At 46.0% G+C, this 19,083-nt stretch overlaps 1 protein-coding gene across 1 annotated transcript in view; it reads right to left on the reverse strand.

The window, feature by feature from the left end:
• Positions 1 to 8,322, reverse strand: part of DNAJC15 (DnaJ heat shock protein family (Hsp40) member C15) — a 51,051-nt gene extending 42,729 nt beyond the window's left edge. The window contains exon 1 of the mRNA XM_019525416.1: positions 8,192 to 8,322. Within this exon, the coding sequence (XP_019380961.1) occupies positions 8,192 to 8,284 (93 nt within the window). The 5' untranslated portion in view covers positions 8,285 to 8,322. The remainder of the gene's footprint in view (positions 1 to 8,191) is intronic.
• Positions 8,323 to 19,083: the final 10,761 nt, after the last annotated feature.

Below are 19,083 nucleotides of genomic sequence, written 5' to 3' on the forward strand. Positions count from 1 at the left end.
CATTTTGTTGCCTTTCAGTTTTACAAAATTTCCTCTTGTTCCTGGACCATAAAAAAAGATTAAATATGAGAGCCCAACTTAACTTCACTGTATCCTTATTTTGTTTATATCTCCTAAGCTAAATCTTTTTAACTTCTCTTTACATGAAAGTTTTGTCAAGTCTTTACCATTTGACATCTTTCTCCGAGTCTCTTCTATTGTGAAATAGGGTGACAAGAACACTGAAGTGAGACTGTAAACCTGATTCATAATTCCTGTAGATTGTTTTCCTCCTTTTTCCATGGTTTGTGACCACTGCTCCATATTCATTAAAAATTTCACTGAACTGTCCAGAATGACAGCTAAATCTTGTTTGGAGTGCTCACAGTACTTAGGAGTGCAGCAATGTGTGAAGTGATTAACATTAATTCTCATAATGTTGATTATATTTTATTTATCAAAATTAAGTTTGACCTGCTATTGTGCTGACTACTTTTCCAGCTTTACTAGGTCCCCCTACAGTTTTTGGTTCTGATTATCAGGTGATAATGTTATCAGGTAATAACAACCCACCTAAACAATCTTATTCTTCCATTATCAGGTTTTTATTGCATCTCTCCTGCTTATTGGCCATTCGTTAATTTTTCTTATATACTGTTTTTATTTACATATGAATTTTATACAACCTTTTGTTCCATACGCTACTCAGCTGTGCCCAGGGCCTAAGGAAGGGTTCTGTGATACCTAAACACTTGCCTACGTCTATCCCAACCATGCAGCTGAGGTAATAAAAGAGATTACCTACAACAATTCTTGCCTATCTAGAGTTTGTGCTACTCTTTAATACACTGATTTTTTCTGGCATCTGCAATGTTGCCATTTTATCCTTTACCACATTTAATTAATAAACAATACCTGTCTTAGCGTGAAACGTTACAAATATTTTTCCAGAAATTTTAGAAAGAAAGGTATAAAAAAATCTATGAAAGTTAATTTTGTAGTAAAGCAAATTGCAAGTGAGTTGGAAGATGTAACACATGGCATATATTTAAAAGACAAAAGAGACGCAGAGTTGTTAAATTATTTAGGATATAATTTATAGGGTTGTGCAAAATTTCGGCAGCTGTTTCATTTTGTATTTGGACATTTCAATGGTTGAAACACCAAATCCGAAACAAGACGCAGGGCTCTGAAACAGCTCCGAAATGAAACAGGCCATCCGAAACACTTCAGAAAAATTCTGAAACATTTTGGAGCTATTTTGGAGGAGGGCTTGCAGGAAAAGAGGAAGGGGGAGGACTGCTCTGATATTGACATCTATAGCTGGTGGCCAGGGACAATGATCTGTCCCCAAGGTCCCTTCCAATCCCAGTGCTAGGGAATTGAACCAGTTTCAATTCCCCAGCTCCCCAATCTTTCCCCCAGCTCTCTGATCACTTTCCCCAACTCTTTCTGGGGGGCCTGGGTCCCCAGATGATGCGGATGAAAACAGGCTCCTGCTTCCAGCTGGTGATGGCAGCAGCTCTGGGATATTTCTCCAGCCAGCAGCAGCATCCTGCTGAAACCCCGCACGCAGATCTGTGCCCCCCGGGAAGAGCTGGTAAATGATAAGAGAGCTGGGAAATCAAACCAGGAGCCGCTACTGATAGGTGGAGCCGCCCCAGCTTCCAGGCAGCGCACAGTGCTCTGCCGAGCTACACTGCACATTTGCAATGGTGTGGGTGCCACACAAGGGGGCAATCCCCACTGCCCCTCACTGCCCTGGGTTGCACAGGGTGGGGCTCTGCCATGAGCCCTCAGAGGCCCCAGTTGCCACTGCCAGAGCCAGTGAGTGCAGGGTTTTGGGGGTTTTGTTTAAAGCTCTGCACTCACTAGGTGCGGAGCACGCAGATGACAGCATGCTGCTGCTGCTGGCTGGGGCTAGAGCCAGCACCTGAATCTGCCTGGCACGGCCCACGCCAAGCACCGTGAAGAACCCAGTGCTAATGCTAGGCCCAGCCAGCAGCGGCAGCCTGCTGTCATCCCACACGCAGTTCCAGGGGTCCGCACCTCCTGGGGAGGGCTGTGGGGCTGTGCCAGACTCTTCCCAGGGTCTTGCTGCCGGCAAGTGATACCAGTTTTACTTTGAACAGTTTGAGGTGCAGTTTCCTAGAAACCTCTGCACCTATCTCCTTGAAACTTGGCAGGCTTCTTGGCCTCAGAAGGGGCTACCATCTCTGCAAAAGTTGCATCCAAAACAGGCAAGAAATGACAAAGTTATAGGCAGTTTTGTGATTCCCTATTATAGCCTATGGCCGAAACACTGTTGAAATTCCTAGACAGCTCTGAAACTGTTTTGGCGGAAACAAAATGGGACAGTGAACTGAAACACCTAAACGAACCATTGTCCCTCTGAAACGCCAAATACAAAACAGAACAAAACACAGGCATTTTGTACATCCCTAGTAATTTAGTTATTAAAATTAGGAAGTAATTCTCTTGAAGTGGTTCAAGTAAATAAAGGAAGTATATCGTTGAAATCTTCCATAAATTAATTTGTTACTTTAGTCCTTGGTTTCCTTTTATATATGCAATATGTATACTGCTAAACTGAAGATTCTGTGATATAAAAATACACTATCTAAATCAGCAACTTTATATTTTTCCATATAATCCAAGCTGAATTGACATCTATGCACAACAATGAAAGACTAGATCGCTGAACATGCAATCTTCAAAAGAATGAACAGTCACTCCAGATGTTAATTCTGTATCTATCATGATTTGCTGGAAAAGCTAGAGGGAAAGCAACTCACCAGCAGAGATGGAAAAAAGTACACGTGTGTTAGACTAGCACAACTGTAACTATTTTTTACTCTCATTGTTTCAAAATAATTTTGCATGCAGCACAGTGGAAAAGCAATAAAGGACCAATTTTCAGTGGTGTGCATACATACAAGTTTCCATTTTCAAAAATAAGTTTATAAAATATAGGCTTTAAATGCAACTACATTTGAAGTGTTCCTTTAACACATATGGCAAATGTGTGTCAATGTAATGGAACAAGAAACAAAAGCAGGTCTCACTTTTTCCTGTTTTTTGACAGACAAACAATACTGGCTTAAATTGAAGCCATGTGCCCTAAATTCTTTGCTAAATTAAAGTCTAGTTTGTAACTTTTGTATAATCCAAATCATCTTAATCCATCTAATTAAACATAAGTATAAATTATTATTCTATTCTTGAATTATTAAAAAAAGTTAAAAGAACATCATCTTGGAATGAATGAACTTAGGCTGGACATCAGAAGGTTTCTAACCATCAGAGGAGAGAATTTCTAGAAGAGCTTTCCAAAGAAGTGATGGGTGAGCAACCTAATTAATTTAACTTAGAAATTGATAAATTTATGGGTGGAATTATATGATGCGGGTGCTTGTGACAGCAGAGGATCCTACTTGATGATGGGGGGAGGTGGGAAAGTCTCTTCTCAATTTAAGATTCCTATGAATACAACAGGCTTCAAAAAGCAAACAAATAATTTCAAGCACCCTCTAAATTCCTATGCTAATTCTTGTAGTTTTACAATCCCACTTGCCTATTTAAAGACTGTTAATGTTTGTATGCCTCTTTCACACCAAAACAAATGGAACTGATTGACAGGGATCCTAGTTTTCTCTGATAACCCCCTCCAATCTTCAGACCAAGTAACCCAAAATCCACATTTTTCCATGATTGAAGTGAAATACCACTAATATACAGACCTATATATAGTGGTGTTTCATTTAAATCATGTAAAAATGTGGATATTGGGTTACTTTTTTCTACCTGAAAATAGAATTTTTTTATCAGAGAAAACCAGGATCCCTGCTGATTGATAAAGTACCTTTCTTGGAAAGCACCTCTGTTAAACTCCCTGAAAAGTCAAAAACTGGCTCTGTCCTCAAGTCCCCATCCAACCTTAAATAACTCCCAAATCATTACCCAGTGATAACTCTAAAATTAGAGACAATGGTAACTCTAAAATTTTGAAATAACATGGAGCTAGATGACATTCTGCATGCTTTACAACAGGGTTTACAGAGGTGGCTCCTAAAGGGGCATACACACAATATTCAGAACGCTGGATCTCTCTGGTACAGTACCCTACAAGGCCTCACTAGCCACCAACATGACACAATAAAAGTAGGTAGCACGGCCCTACAACAGCCTCTTCAACAGCACTCTTGAGAGTGGTGAAAACTACATCCTCCTCTCTGCAGGGCCTCACCTATGGAGTCCCATAGGACTGTTTTTTATCTCTTTTTCTTTTCAGCATCTATATAAAAAGCACTAGATTTAGAAGCTTAGATGATCTGGTAACGTGTCTAAAAGTCATCTAAAACCTCTTACTGTCTAAGAAGCTGCTCCCCCATGAGGATCTAGACATTGTGACCTCCAGGCTGGACTACCACATTTTAGTATATCTGAATTTTAAATATGAAAAAAGTTCCCAGGTTGCATCTGGTACAAAATGCAGCTACTCACAAGGATATTAAGCTATTACTCAAGTCCTTGATGGCTCCTTGACAGTTTAGGGTCCTGATTTCCAGCTCCATTAAAGATTACATTTCAACTTCTGTATCCCTTTGACAGGAGGGCATTGATAGTGCAGGTCAAAGCCCAAGAAAAAATGCAGAATCTCAGCTGATGGGGGGACTCTAGTTAAGGAATAAACTTCAGGAGAAAATTAGGCTCTTGAGACTGAGCACCTGGTCTTGCAGTTAGTAGGAGTAAGTGGGGGTTCATTTTGTGGGCTCAACAAGCCAGGTGGTGTGAGCATGCCCGTTAAGTTCACTAAGAACTTCTGATACCACCGCCAGGCAGTACAAAGCCTTATGCTTACACAAAAAACAACCAAACAGTGAGGTTCATTCAAACTATCTAAACCACAAAATGAAGAGTAGGGAAAAATAAGCTTATTTAATTTTAGCCTGTAACAACGGATGAATAAGTTACATTAACCTGGTCCAACAAAACCATCACCCTAAGAAATCCTTGCTTCTTTCACTGAAAAGTAATTTTAAAAAATATTCTCCTCTTTATTATAAGAAAATATATTCCCTCCATAAATAAAAAATGATAGGAGCAAAAGATGAGAGGGCATGTTCGAACATAAGAACTGCCACTTACTGCGTCAGACCATAAGTTCATCTGGCCCAGCATCCTGGCTCTTTGGATGCGTTTGAGGGCCAGTAGGTGCTGACCGATGTGTTCCATATGGTGTCCCCTTCCGATGACCTACTTTTTAACCTATGACCTCACTCCCATTCCTGTTTTCTTTTTTGTTGTCCCACATAATCGGTTGATGTGTCCCCAGTGGCCTCCCTTATTCAGGGAGGCTTATAGTTCCCGTGATGGGCAACAGCCCATGATCGTGTCAAGGTACATTAAATAGACCTATGTCATCTGGCCCAGTATCCTGGCTCCTTGGATGAGTTTGAGGGTCAGTGGGCACTGTCTGGTGTGCTCTGCTTGGTGTCCACTTCCGAAGCCCTAATTATTAACCTATGACCTCACTCTCATTCCTGTTTTTGTTGTCCCACATATTTAGTTGATGTGTCCTCAGTAGCCTCCCTTAAGGGAAGTTCAGTTTCCCATGATGGCCTAAGTGGCACAACAAACAGGCCTGTTTCATACAGTCCACTGGCTCCTTGGATGCATTTAAGGGCCAGTGGGCACTGTCCGGTGTGCTCTGCTTGGTGTCCTCCCCTCCGCACACTCATTTTGAACTGCTGACTTTTGCTCCAATCCCTATTTCGTCCTTTAGTTGCTCCAAGCAATCAGTGATGTGCCCTTAGCAGCCCCCTCATCAAGGGGGGCTTATAGGTCTAGAAAGTTCTAATTCAGAGGCTGAACCCCTAACTACCACACTCACTAGCAATTGAAGCAACTTCCCCCCAAGAATCTCTCCAAGATTTTGTCCCATCCCTTCCTGAATTTGGCTAAACTGGCAGCTGCCACAATATCTGGTGGCAATGAGTTCCACACTTCAATGACATGCTTGTGAAAAAAAACAACAACTTTCTTTGGCTTGTTTTAAGCTTGACACCTGCTTACTTCAGTGGCTCTCTACCTTTTCAGGCTCACTGGCCTCAAGGCTCCCTCCTGGGTTGCATGGTGTTCAAGGAGGGACCAAAAACACACAACTAGGGATGAGCGTGACTCCAGCCACACGAACTCCTTCCCCACACTGTATCTTCTGTGAATTGAATAGCACCCAAGTTCAAAACCAGGTTGACCTATGACAGTGGTGACCTTCTTTCAGAGGGGTCAGGCAGTGGACATGGGGGACTGGTGAGGTCAGGGACATACTCAAGAAGGGTCTGTCTTTCTCTGCTTAGGTTCCTGCACCTTGTCCACTCTTCAAAGGGCCTGGCTTTTGAGGTGCCATCCCAGAACTTGGGCCAAAGCCCACCAAGCAGTGCTATCAGTCCCCTTCATGAGGGGGCCACTAAGAACACATCCCTGATTGCTTGGAACAAATAAGGTAAAACAGGGATGGGAGTGAAGGTCAGAGTTTCAAAATAAGTGCATAGAGTGGGGGCATTCATAGGGATCTGGAGGCACCGCTGGCTGCCCTGCTACCCTGGAAATCATAGGAAATGAGGGTTGGAAGGGACCTTAGGAGGTCATCTAGCCCAACCCCCTACTTGAAGCAGGACTATCCCCAACTAGATCATCCCAGTCAAGGCTTTTTCTAGCTGGGTCTTAAAAATCTGCAAGGATGGAGATTCTACCACCTCTCTGGGTAACCTGTTCCAGTGCTTTCCTACCCTCCTAGTGAGAAACTTTTTCCCAATATCTAACCTAAACGTCCCTTGCTGGAACTTGAGACCATGGCTCCTTGTTCTGTCATCTGTAACCACTGAGACCAGTCTAGCTCCATTCTCTTTGGAACCTTCCCCTCCCCCACGTAGTTAAAAGCTCTCCTCCGAGTCTTCTCTTATGCAGACTAAATAAGCCCAGTTCCTTCAGCCCCTCCTCAGATGTCAGGTGCCCCAGTCCCTGAATCATTTTTGTTCCCCTCTGCTGGACTCTCTCCAATTTGTCCACATCCTTTCTGTAGCGGGGCCCAAAACAATGGAGTACTCCAGATGTGGCCTCACCAGTGCCAAACAGAGGGGAACAATCACTTCCCTCGACCTGCCGGCAACGCTCCTACTAATGCAGCCCAGTGCACTATTATGAATATCCCAGGTTCTCAGCACATCTTAGTCACAGTCCTGGAGAAGTAGGGCCAGAAGGGACCTCCAGAGGATGCCTGCCAATGGATTTGGGAGCATCTGAAGTCCCAAGGTGAGAGCCTGGGATGGAGGATGCTGGTTGGTTGTAGTACCACACATGGTTTCATAGACATTACAGACATTAGGGCTGGAAGAGACCTGGGAAGATCATTGAGAACAGCCCCCATGGTGTTTAGAACAACTGAGTTCTGCCTGCTCAACTAATATGATTTTTGGAACCACTGGGCATTTGTACACATGGCTGTGCCACTGCCCTGGGCGCTTTTAAAAGTCCCCAGAGCTGCGGCATGTGCAGTCGTACAAGCAGGAAAGTGCTGACAGTGATGGTGGCGCACTGTGGAACTAAAACACATCAGAGACGTTTTAGTTCAAAAGCACGCCACTGCCACTGGCTGGGTGCTGACTCACATTTCGCCACTTATACAACCTTGCACAAAGCAGCGCGATGCGTGTGAGCTTGTGTGCGGAGCAGACACGAGTAATAAGGGCTGCTCCAACCCACCAGATATCCAGCCCGCTGCAGGACAAAAAGGTCTGTGTATAAAATGCCCGTTGACTACTGTTCCATCCCTACGATCTGCAGCCGATTTGACCTGGAACACGAAGCACACTAATTTTTAAAAAAGCCCCAAAGTAGGTTAAGACTCTCTTAGAGACTGACCTGGGTCTCGTGTATGCTGCCTCAAAAACGATCCTACATCCTGAGCACTATTATTGATCGCACATCCTAAAAGGGGTGAAATGACCGTACCCCGGGCCGGGCCGGGCAGCACCGCCCCGCAGTGAAACGAGTGGCTTTTCCCAGGCTGAAGTGGGGCGCGGGCGGGAGCTCCCCTTCGGTCGGGAACCGGCTGCGCCCCGGCCCTCGCGCTTGTGTCCGGCCCGCCCCCAGCACTGGCTGAGATACGCCCAAGCCCCTCCGAGCCCGGGCAGGACCGTGCGTCACTCACCAGCCCGCGGTCCAGGTCGGGCTCCCCTGCACGGCCCCTGCCGCCGTACTCGACATAGCGCAGCCTCTCGGACGAGGCCCCGGCCTCCGCCATGACAGGGCCGCAAAAAGCCGGATGATGGCCTAGGAGGGACCAAAACATTCGAGCGCGGACAAGCGCGCTCCCCACCCCCACCCACGCCTATACGTCACCGCGCGCCGAGCGCCCCAGGGGGGCGGGGCTGCGCCAGGCACAAGTGAGGAGTGGGGAGGCGTGTGCTGGAGTCGGTTGCACGTGGGGAGTCAAACGTGCTGGCTCGCTCCCTCTCTGAGGAGGGCTGCATCTGACCGTAGGCACGGGCGCACACGTTTAGTGAGGAGGAGGGCATCTTGCTCTGACATGAGTAGAATCAGCCCCCAATCACCCTGTTGGGAAGAGAGGAGTTGTTGGCACAGACAGGCCCTATGTCCACCCACTTCCCTGTTACCTGGGGATTTCGGCCTGAGGAAGAATGTCTTGTATTTGAAAGTTTGTGTACACGGTTTGTACTCCCTTCTCCAATTGAAGGGGATTGCTAACTGGCAGGGGTGCTGTGCACGGAACTGCAGACTACTCACAAACTGCAGACTACTCACTACTCGTCTGTCCCAAAGGAGCCAGGCCAGGAGAATCTGGAACTTAACCTACGTACAAATGTATTATTACTTACATAAATGGAGAAACATAAATATAACCATATGTACAGATCTATATATTTATCAGTATATATTCAGATATAGATAAAACTATAAACCTTGTTTTCTACAATGGGTCAACACCACTGGGGTTTCAGGTAAGTAACAGGGAAACACAGGTAAGTGATAGCAGGTCATCCCAGAGGATCCCCCAGGCAGGGTTACAGACTCTGTTAAACTACCAATACACAAGTATAGAAGTACACAAAATGTAAAGCACAATATTACAAAAGGGAAGGCGCTCTCTCACACAATATAAGATGCTTTGGCCTCAGACTAAACTTAACTCCTTAAACCCCAGGGCCGCAGGCAGATCCTGGGGCCCTGGCAGGGATGCACACCCCAAATAGCTCACCTGGGAGGGCCTGGCTGGGGTGTTCCCTGCCCTGTAGAAAAAACCCTTTTCCCTGGGTAAATCACGGCATCCCTTTGGTCCATTGCTCCTCACTTGCCAGGACTCCGGGGCCAATGGCTCCCCATGGACTGCTGCTTGCTCAGGCCCTGGGCACCCATGCCTGCACCAGAGAGCTCGACCTTCTGAGAGGGGTTGGAGGCCCGGGCCACCTGGTGCAGCACCGGGGCTCAGTCTGCTCCCGGACCCTCTGTGCAATGTTATCTGCACCAAGCCATTGGCCCCGTGCCAGCAGCAGCAGACCCCAGCCGCCTCAAATGGCTCCAAGTGTCTTGGCTCATTGGAGACCTGCTGTGCGGTGAAGCCTACATTGAGCCATCTCAAAAGGCTCCCAGGGCCTCAGACCCACTGTGCACCATCTATGCACAGAAAAGCCTGGCCACTTGCCAGGAGAATTGGGACCCAGGCCACCCAGGCTTCTGGCTCCGTGCACTGTACTCCTGGCTGCCTGCCGGGGTTGTAGACCCGAGCTGCCTTGAGCACCTCCCAGAGTCTGGGCCTTGTACACCGTGCCGCACACTGGCTGGGACCGGAGTGTCGGACTGGCATGGGGAATCTTCGGGGCTCTTCTGGGCGCAGGCTTTGCCTGTTGAGCAGCACTTTCTAGCTCTTCTGCCCCACTCCCTTCTCCAACCCCAGATGCGTCTGCCATGTGCTGGGCACGCAGCTCCTTTTATTCTTTGGAGGCTCTGCCCCCCCTTAAATTCTGCTGGACTTGCAGAGTGCAGGCTTAAACCAGGTCTGGGGCTCTCCGCCTCCCCTCACCACCCATAGGGGCAGGGCAAGTCCCTCCCTGTCATTATCTGATTGGTGGAAAGGCTCCACCAAGCACACTGGAGATTCTCTGGGCCCGGACATGCCCGGCTGTTATCGGTAAGTCCATCACACTTGTATAACTCTATCCTAACTATATAGCTGGTAGCATAAAAGAGACTGCACTAAAAAGCCCTGTCTTTGGCATCATTCCTGGACCATCATGGCTATCACCCCACAAATTAGCTCTTCTTAGAGTCCCTTGCTATCGCTTTCTGACTGGTCAGCCTCACACAGACTCTCCCTGTCCCCATGTCTTTCAAAGCAACCTGTGCTGCAGTCACATTATAAGATGGGGAAGTAAGATGTGTGTACCATTTTATCTGATGTGACCAGTAAGACTTGCACCCTCTTCCTCCCTGCAATGATAAATGTAAACATCTTCCCACCTCTGGCTAAACCTGAGAGAAGAGGGTGCCCTTTGCCCTGGACCCTGAAGCTTCATACACTCCGAGCCTGTCACACCAGACAAGAAAGCAAATTGCTGAGCTGAAGTCTCCTCTGCAAACACCTTGCGCTAGGTATTGCTTGTCTTTGCTTTACTAGGCCTTTTGTCCTCATGTCTCATGATTTCCAGGGGGACATGGGCAAGTTATTTAAATACCATGTATTTTACAACACTATTTTCTACCAAAGTTCCATAATACCATTGCAAATCTAGACAATATTATAATTACTTACTCTATATGAACACATATGATTAATTGTTAAACCTACAGAAATAATTACTTGTCATTGTAAAACCTATTTTAAAATCAGTAAAAATGTCCCTACGTAATCATTTTTCTGTTCATCGATTCACATAAACATAAGGAAGAAGAGCACGTTGTTTGCTTATTCTTTCAATTAGTAAATCCAAATTAAAACACAAATGATAAATTAAAAGTATTGGCATCTTTAACAATGTGCATAACACCTTAGCCTTCTTCCAGTTTATGATGATTTGTTTAGGAAATTTAAATATTTTCCAAAGCTACTGCTGATGTTCTTTGACAGCGGATAAGGTAAAATAGGAGAAGATGCAGCTGTATGTATTTGGAGAAACAACTTGGACTGTGGGGAAGTGAAAAAACCCAAACACATGAGATTAGAGGAATGCAAGGGACAATTCCACAATGAAAGAGGCTGCATTGACTGATTTTTCCAGTTTAAGTCCAGATTCTGCTGTCATTGTTGTGTTACTCACAATGAGAATGCCTACTCATGCAAGTAGCTGCATTTTGTTCATTAGGGCCATTCATGTAAGTACCTACTGCTTTACATGAGTGGGGATTACAGAATATATTATTAGTGTTACATTGAATGTTGCATTATGTTTTATTCAAATGCACATTTACAAAAAAATCTAATTTTAAAATACTTGTGGATGAACAACAGCAGCTGCATTCCTTTTAAAGCACTAGTAAGACTTGTCAAACAAAAATCAGTGCTCTGGCAACATTCCATAATAAAATATTTTAATAATGCTTTGTGCTTCTGTAGCTCCAAAATACCAAAACAATTTGCATGGATTAATCCAGGGATACAAAATAAATTTATAAATATTACCTAATTAAACACTACAAGATCCTTGTGGAGTACAGCAGATAAGGGATCCAAAGAGATCTATTGAACTGAAAGATGGCTGTTTAACAGCCCACGACATTGTTAAATTACAGTTTAGGATAAGAAGCAAAGAAAAATACTGTATCCCACTGAAAAGGAAATTCCAGGTTGAAAACTATAATTATCTGTATAAAACCTTGTTCAGGACACTCAGGTTAACACTCACACTCATATAGTACCCACAGACAAATACACCAGAATTCGGAAGTGAACTCCCTCCCTCCTGAAAGAACAGATATTCTAAAAAAATGTTATTTGCACAATATTTCTGTTCTGGATAAAAAATCTTGTGAGGAAGCCTGATGCTGCGAGACTTTTCAGTGTAATTTTTTAGCTAAATAGTATTACTTCAACTACAGGTGTTACAGCTATATTTTTTCTTGGGTATGAAGTGCATCTGTCTGGACAGTAAGCATGCTTTTCTTCATTACGCTAGATATACTTATGCTAACTATTGCATTATGCACAGTAAAAACACCTATGCTTTATACTCACATTTCAAATTTGCTTCTTTTTAGCTGTTTTTTTTCTGTGCTAGCATCATTTGGTTGCTTTCAAATTGAGAAATCCTATAGGAAATCTATCTGCTTTACTTAATATTTTTTAAATATTTTTTTAAAATATTTAAAATAAAAACTGCCTGCAGATGACAAAGCATGACTCAAAAGTGTTTCATAAGTGTTACCAAAAGAAGCTAGCCTCCAAGGAGTGAAGTTGGAGTGATACAGTGGGCATAGTATACTTGGATTTTAGAAAGGCTTTTGATACAGTCCACAGGCCATTCTCAAAAACCAGTTGGAGATATATCATAGTATAATAGTAGCAAGGGTTGGAAGGGACCTAAACAGATCAGCAAGTTCAACCCCCTGCCTTGGGCAGGAGCAGATCCTGGGGTCATATGACCCCAGTCAGATGTCTATCCAGCCTCCTCTTAAAGACCCCCAAGGTACCAGCGAGCACGACTTCCCTTGGAAGTTGGTTCCAGGTCCTAGTCACCCTAACCAGTAAAGAAATGCCTCCTAATGTCTAGCCTGAACCTGCTGTCTATCAACTTGTGGCCGTTATTCTTAGTTACCCCGTGTGGTGCCTGGGGGAGCAGGGCACCTCCTATTCCCTGCTGATTCCCCCTGGTGAATTTGTAGACAGCCACCAGATCCCCCCTCAGCCTTCTCTTGTGGAGGCTGAATGAGTTCAGGCCCTCTAGTCTCTCCTCATAGGGCATGCCCTGCTGTCCCCTGATCATGCGAGTGGCCCTCCTCTGGACCCTCTCAATGCTAGCCACATTTCTCTTGAAGTGTGGCACCCAAAACTGAATGCAGTACTCCAACTGCGGCCTGACCAATGCTGCATAGAGGGGGAGTATCACTTCCCTGTGCCTGTTTGTGATGCATCTGTAGATGCATGGCAAGGTACGGTTAGCCTTACTGACAGCTTCTTCACATTGGTAGCTCATGTTCAACCTGGAGTCAACAATGACTCCAAGATCGCTTTCCATGTCTGTGCTTACAAGAAGGGTGTTCCCCAGCCTATAGGTATGCTGCTGGTTCCTTCTCCCTGGATGCAGTACCCTGCACTTGTCTGCATTGAATTCCATCCTATTCTTATCTGCCCACCTCTGTATCCTGTTCAGATCTAGCTGGATTCTGTCCCTCCCTTCTGGCATGCCCATCTCACCCCATATCTTGGTGTCATCAGCGAACTTGGACAATGTGCTTTCTACCCCCTCGTCCAAGTCGTTGATAAAGATGTTGAACAGTACGGGCCCAAGGACCAAGCCCTGGGGAACCCCACTGCCCACATCCCTCCCGGTCGAAAACTACCCATCCACCACAACTCTGTGTGTGTGACCGTCCAGCCAATTAGCTACCCATCTGACTGTGTAGGCATCGATGCTGTAGTCACCTAGTTTTTTTTATGAGAATGGGGTGAGAGACAGTGTCAAAGGCCTTCTTAAAGTCCAGGAAAACGACATCCACTCCCACGCCTTCATCCAAGGACTTTGTGACCTGATCGTAAAAGGAAATAAGGTTAGTTTGACTGGATCTTCCCTTAATGAACCCATCTTGGTTCCCCCTGAGCATGATCTCATAGTTTTATAGTTTGTAGGGTCGGAAGAGACCTGAGCAGATCATCAAGTCCAACCCCCTGCCAAGGCAGGAAAGAGTACTAGGGTCAAATCGCCCCTGCTGGTCCCTCGCAGATGTGCTCCTTGATAATTTTCTCAAAGATCTTCCCCAGGACCAAGGTAAGACTGACAGCCTGTAATTACCTGGGTCCTCCTTTCTCCTTTTCTTGTAAATGGGGACCACATTGGCCTTTTTCCAGTCATCTGGCACCTGACCAGAGCTCCATGAGTGCTTGTATAGCTGTGCCAGGAGTCCTGCAATGACCCCTGCCAATTCCCTCAGCACTCTTGGATGTAGAGCATCCAGGCCTGCTGATTTGAACACATCCAGCCCCTCTAGAAGTTCCCTATGTTAACCCTAACCTTGGGGCTGGTGGTGCCTCCCCTGAGTCCTTCTGTACTCCTGGTGGGGGAGATGTCCTGGTCCCTGCTCAGAAAAATAGAGGCAAAGAATTTGTTAAAGAGGTCCATTTTTTTGTTTGCAGCAATCACCAGATTGCCAAGCACATCCTGCAGGGGCCCTACATTATCTGGTGCCTTCTTATTACTCCCTATGTATTTGAAAAAGGACTTTTTGTTATCCTTAACAAGTCACCAGCCCCAGATCCATCTCAGCCTTGGCCTTCCTAACAGCCACCCTACAGCCTCGAGCAATGTGATCCTCGTTGGTAATAGCCTCTTGCTTCCGTCAGATGTATGCATCCTTTTTAGCCCTCAGGCATTCCTGAATGCCCTTGCTGAGCCATGGGGACTTTTTAGCACCCTTACCCCCCTTGGTATGCATTGGGACTGACTCCCTTTGGGCTCGGAGGATTGTCTCCTTGAGCAACAACCACCTGTCTTGGACTCATATCTCCCCAAAACTTTGGGATCCCAATGCCTCTCATACTAGTCTTCTTAAGTCACTGAAGTCGGCCATCCTGAAGTCAAGGGCTTCCGCCTTACTGCTAGCCCTTGACACCCTGTGCTGGATAGTGAATTCCAGCAGGGGATGATCGCTATTGCCCAGGTGGCTGAGAACCCGCAATTCCCCCACCAGGTCATTGCCTGAGGCAAAGACCAGGTCCAGCAGGGCATTTCCCCTGGTGGGACTGTGCACCTCCTGAGTTAGGTGGAGGTACCTTGGCTGAGTTAGGTATCTCAGGCAGGAATCTACGTGAGCGGTAAGACCTAGCTGACTGCTCTTCCCAGCAGATGTCTGGGTAGTTCAGGTCACCCATAACTACCACATCTCTTGACTTGACAGCTTCCACAAGCTGTCCTAAAAATTCCCAGTCCAGCTCTTCCCCCTGGTTGGGCGGTCTATAATAGACACCCACTGTTAAGTCCCTTTCCCCATGACCCCCTTGTATTCTTACCCAGAGCACCTCAGTCAGCCCCTCTTCTGACCCTACCTTGCTCATTGAGGATGTGTATTGCTCCTTGAGATAGAGTGCTACACCCCCTCCTTTTCTCCTTGCTCTGTCCCACCTGTACAGCCTGTAGCCCTTAATATCTACTGCCCAATCTTGGGTAGAATCCCACCAAGTTTCTGTAAGCCCTACTATGTTTGGATTTATGATAGCTAGCAGGAGGGCAAGCTCCTCCTGCTTATTCTCCATACTTCTAGCATTAGTGTAGAGGCATTTAAGACCTCCTGTGGGTGTTCATGCCACCCCCTTGTTCCTAAGTCTATCGTGGCCCCTGTCACTTACCTGGGTACTTCCTGTGCTCGACACCTGGCTTGATGGTGAAGTGTCCTCCTGTGTCTCTGTGGCCCCATCCCCCGGTGAGACTAGTTTAAAGCCCACCATATGAGGTCAGCCAACCTTGAAGAAAAGACAAGTTTACCTTTTGGGGAAAGATGAAGCCCATCCCACCAGAGCATGGCCCTTGCGTGGAAATGCGGGTCATTGTCGAAGAACCCAAAGGCTGCCTGGTAACACCAGCTCCAAAGCAGCTGATTGACCTCACCGATGCAGACCTCATGGCGCCATCTGTGTCTACTCACTGGGAGAATAGAGGAGAATACCACCTGTGCCTCCCTCTCCTTGAGCTTGGCCCCCAGAGCCTTGTAGTCCTTCATGATGCGGTCTGGGCTGCTCTTGGATGCATTATTTATTCCCACATGTATGAGGACCATGGGGTACCGGTCAGAGGGTCAGATAAGGTCTAGGATAATCTCTGTGACATCCCAAATCTGGGCCCCAGGCAGGCAGCAGACCTCAAGTACCATGGGATCAGGGCGACAGATGGGTCCCTCTGTTCCCCTCAGGACAGAATCGCTGATGACCAGGACTCTGCATCTCCTTTTCTTGGCATTCCATCCTTGCTCAGTCCGTGCATTGCCTGGAGTGGCTCCATCTCCTCCAGAGGCATCCGCATCAGCCCCCTCCCCCAAGTCTTGTATCTGCTCCCCAGCTGTACCTGGGGAGCTGACACTGTGCTAGCCTGGGCAGGCCTTGTTCTGGTGAGTACCTTCTGCCATGCCTCCGCAGTGCATCCTACTTGGGGGGCCTTTCCACTTGATTTCAGACCCTGGAGAGAATGGAAATAATCGTCAATTTTGTCCTCTGCAGCCCTGATCCCCCACAGCCTGCTGACCTCGGCCTGAAGCTCCCTCACCTGCTCCTCCAGGGGCCAGCAGGTGGTTAAAAGAGGGACAGGTGAGGGAGTGCCCAGACCCCTCTCCCGCCCCTGACCGCAGGGCCCCTGCCAGGCAGCCCCCACAGACAGAGGGGCTGGGTGCCACCGACCCCGCCATGGGCTCCATCTGGGTGGAGGCCTCAGAGGAGCCCAGGCCAAGTGATGCCACCAGGGCAGGGTCCCTAGCAACAGCTCGCTGCGTCCTTACCATGTCCGTGGAGCTCCAAGTCTTCCTCTGTTCCCTGCTGGAGACTCCCTCCAGGCTTACTTCTGTGTGCCTGCCTAGCGCAAACACCGGCACGCCCTTACAGAGCATGCCTGCTTGCACGCTCTGTTCACACATGGCTTGGGAGCATGGCTCCCTGCCAGCTCAGTTAGGAAGGATCCAGAGGGCTAGATGTAATTATGTAACAGATATATCATTAGTACACCATAAATGATATAAACAATAACCATGTCAGACACAAGATCATCTTCAGTGTGGTTAAATGGGGGTCTTTCCTAGGTCCAACCTTGTTTAACACTTTTGTTAATGAGTTGGATACAGGAATAGAAAACTAATTATCAAATATACAGACAAAACAAAAGCAGGTAGGAGCTAGTTGCAAACGGTTTGGAGAATTGGATTAAAACTCAGTATATTTTGATAAGCAGATCTGAGCTGTAGACAACAAATTAGGATTTAGGAACAGGGAATCCTGCATCACTTCAGGGAGTAGTACTAAATGACCCCTGAGGTCTCTTATTCTGTGCTTCTAACAAAAGGCTACCAAAATACACCATATTAGCTACACATGCAAAAAGCCTTATTCTCTGTGTGGAATGTAGGCTGGAACAGAAGAAAAGAAACTGAGCCAGACAAGAACATGTCTTTGATTTTTATTTCAAAATATAAGTTTAGTTATCGGGTTGCCAACAGTACTTGAACCAAAATCAAGTTGAGGGAAGCTCATAGAAAAACAGCAAAGTGCTCCTTTGTATGAGTATTGAAGATTAGATTGTAGAAAAGGATTACTGTTCATAACACACACTAGTCTAAGAGTCACCTAGAGAAACATCTGCCAGGGATTCTTTATTGTTGTAATAGTCTAGAATATCTTTATTGACTATATGCTTTATACATGATAGTTCTTCCTTTCTCTAATGTATGCATTTTAATAGTTTGGGGCCAGAGTCGATCACACACTCACACTGGGGCAGATCTTCAGTTGAAGAGAATGGAGTTATGCCAGTTTACACCATCTGAGTAAGTGCTCCATTGAGTCTAATCCAAAATCCTTTGTCATGAATAGAAAACAACTTATTCTGTAAATAGGCCACTGAAGGGCCCAGTTATAGCACACAGTATTACTCAATGTGAGTAAGGGTGGCAGAAACTGACCTTGAAAAACACAGTACCAAGCTGTGTTCCAGTTGTATATAGTCATACAAAGGTATTAGGGGAAATACAACTCCCTATACATGCTAAAATGTAACATCCTCTTCTAATGTGCTCCCTCTCTAAACATGCAGGAGGATAGAGAGTGAGTGAAGAGGAGTGCAGTTTAAACAGAGCCCCAGTGTACCAGCCAGGCCACCCAACTGAGAAGACATCTGCTGTGAGGAATGGAAAACAACAGAATTTTTTCCTGAAAAGAGGTGGAGGATGACAAGAATTGTGTTTCTTTGGTCATTGTCTTATCCTTGAGTTCCTCCTTACACAGGACAGTACTGAAGGCTAAAATCTAGTTCTTAATGTTTTTCTTTTACTGTATTTACTTGTATACCACACACACTGTTTACCCAAATTCAGCCCCCCCAAATGGGGGAGCATCTCTTAAGCAGGTAAGCAGATTGTTCTTAGCTAGAACTTGACTGCATGGAGGTGTAGAATCATAAAGACACTGTGCTAATGGATGGCTGCCAGCTTGTTTCTCCCTGCCAGCAAGGCTGAGGGGAAGGGGATACAATCCAGTGTAAACCGTATCACTGCTGCTCTCAAATTGACACATTTTTGGCAAGTTTTATCCCATAATAAGGGCATGAGAGATAGGTACATATCCTTCTTATCCTGGTTATAGGATAACACTTGCCCAACACTGGTATTTATTTGAAAGCAGCTGTAATAGGGTTAACACTGGACTGTACTCTTGCCCTATATCCCAGGGGTGGGCAATTATTTTGGGCAGAGGGCCTCTTACCGAGTTTTGGCAAGCCATCAAGGGCCACATGGGTAGTAGCCCCGCCCCTTGATGGGTACCCCAAACCCTAATCACCATCTTGGGACCAGAAGTCCTGCTCCCTAACACCTGACCTTTGCCACCAGAAGTTTCTCCCTTTGTCCCCGGAAATACTCCTTTCAGGAAGGCATTTTGCCGTCTCAGAAGCAGAAAAATACCAAATTATATTCTAAAAATTAAACATCTACAACATTCATTAATTTGATTTTTAAAAATATTCTTGTCCTGATTTACATGTGTTTGTGTAGTGTACTTAGAGGTGATTGCACAATAGCTTAAAATGAAGTCTTATTCTTGTATACGGTGGGGGGGTGGGGGGCATTGGTATAGGTTTGTGGGGGACTGTGGGTGTATGAGGGTGGGTGTCTGTGAGGGGTGGA

The sequence above is a fragment of the Gavialis gangeticus genome, unplaced genomic scaffold (assembly GCF_001723915.1).
Source record: "Gavialis gangeticus isolate Ggan-Ray unplaced genomic scaffold, GavGan_comp1, whole genome shotgun sequence".
NCBI classification, from domain to species: Eukaryota; Metazoa; Chordata; order Crocodylia; family Gavialidae; genus Gavialis; species Gavialis gangeticus.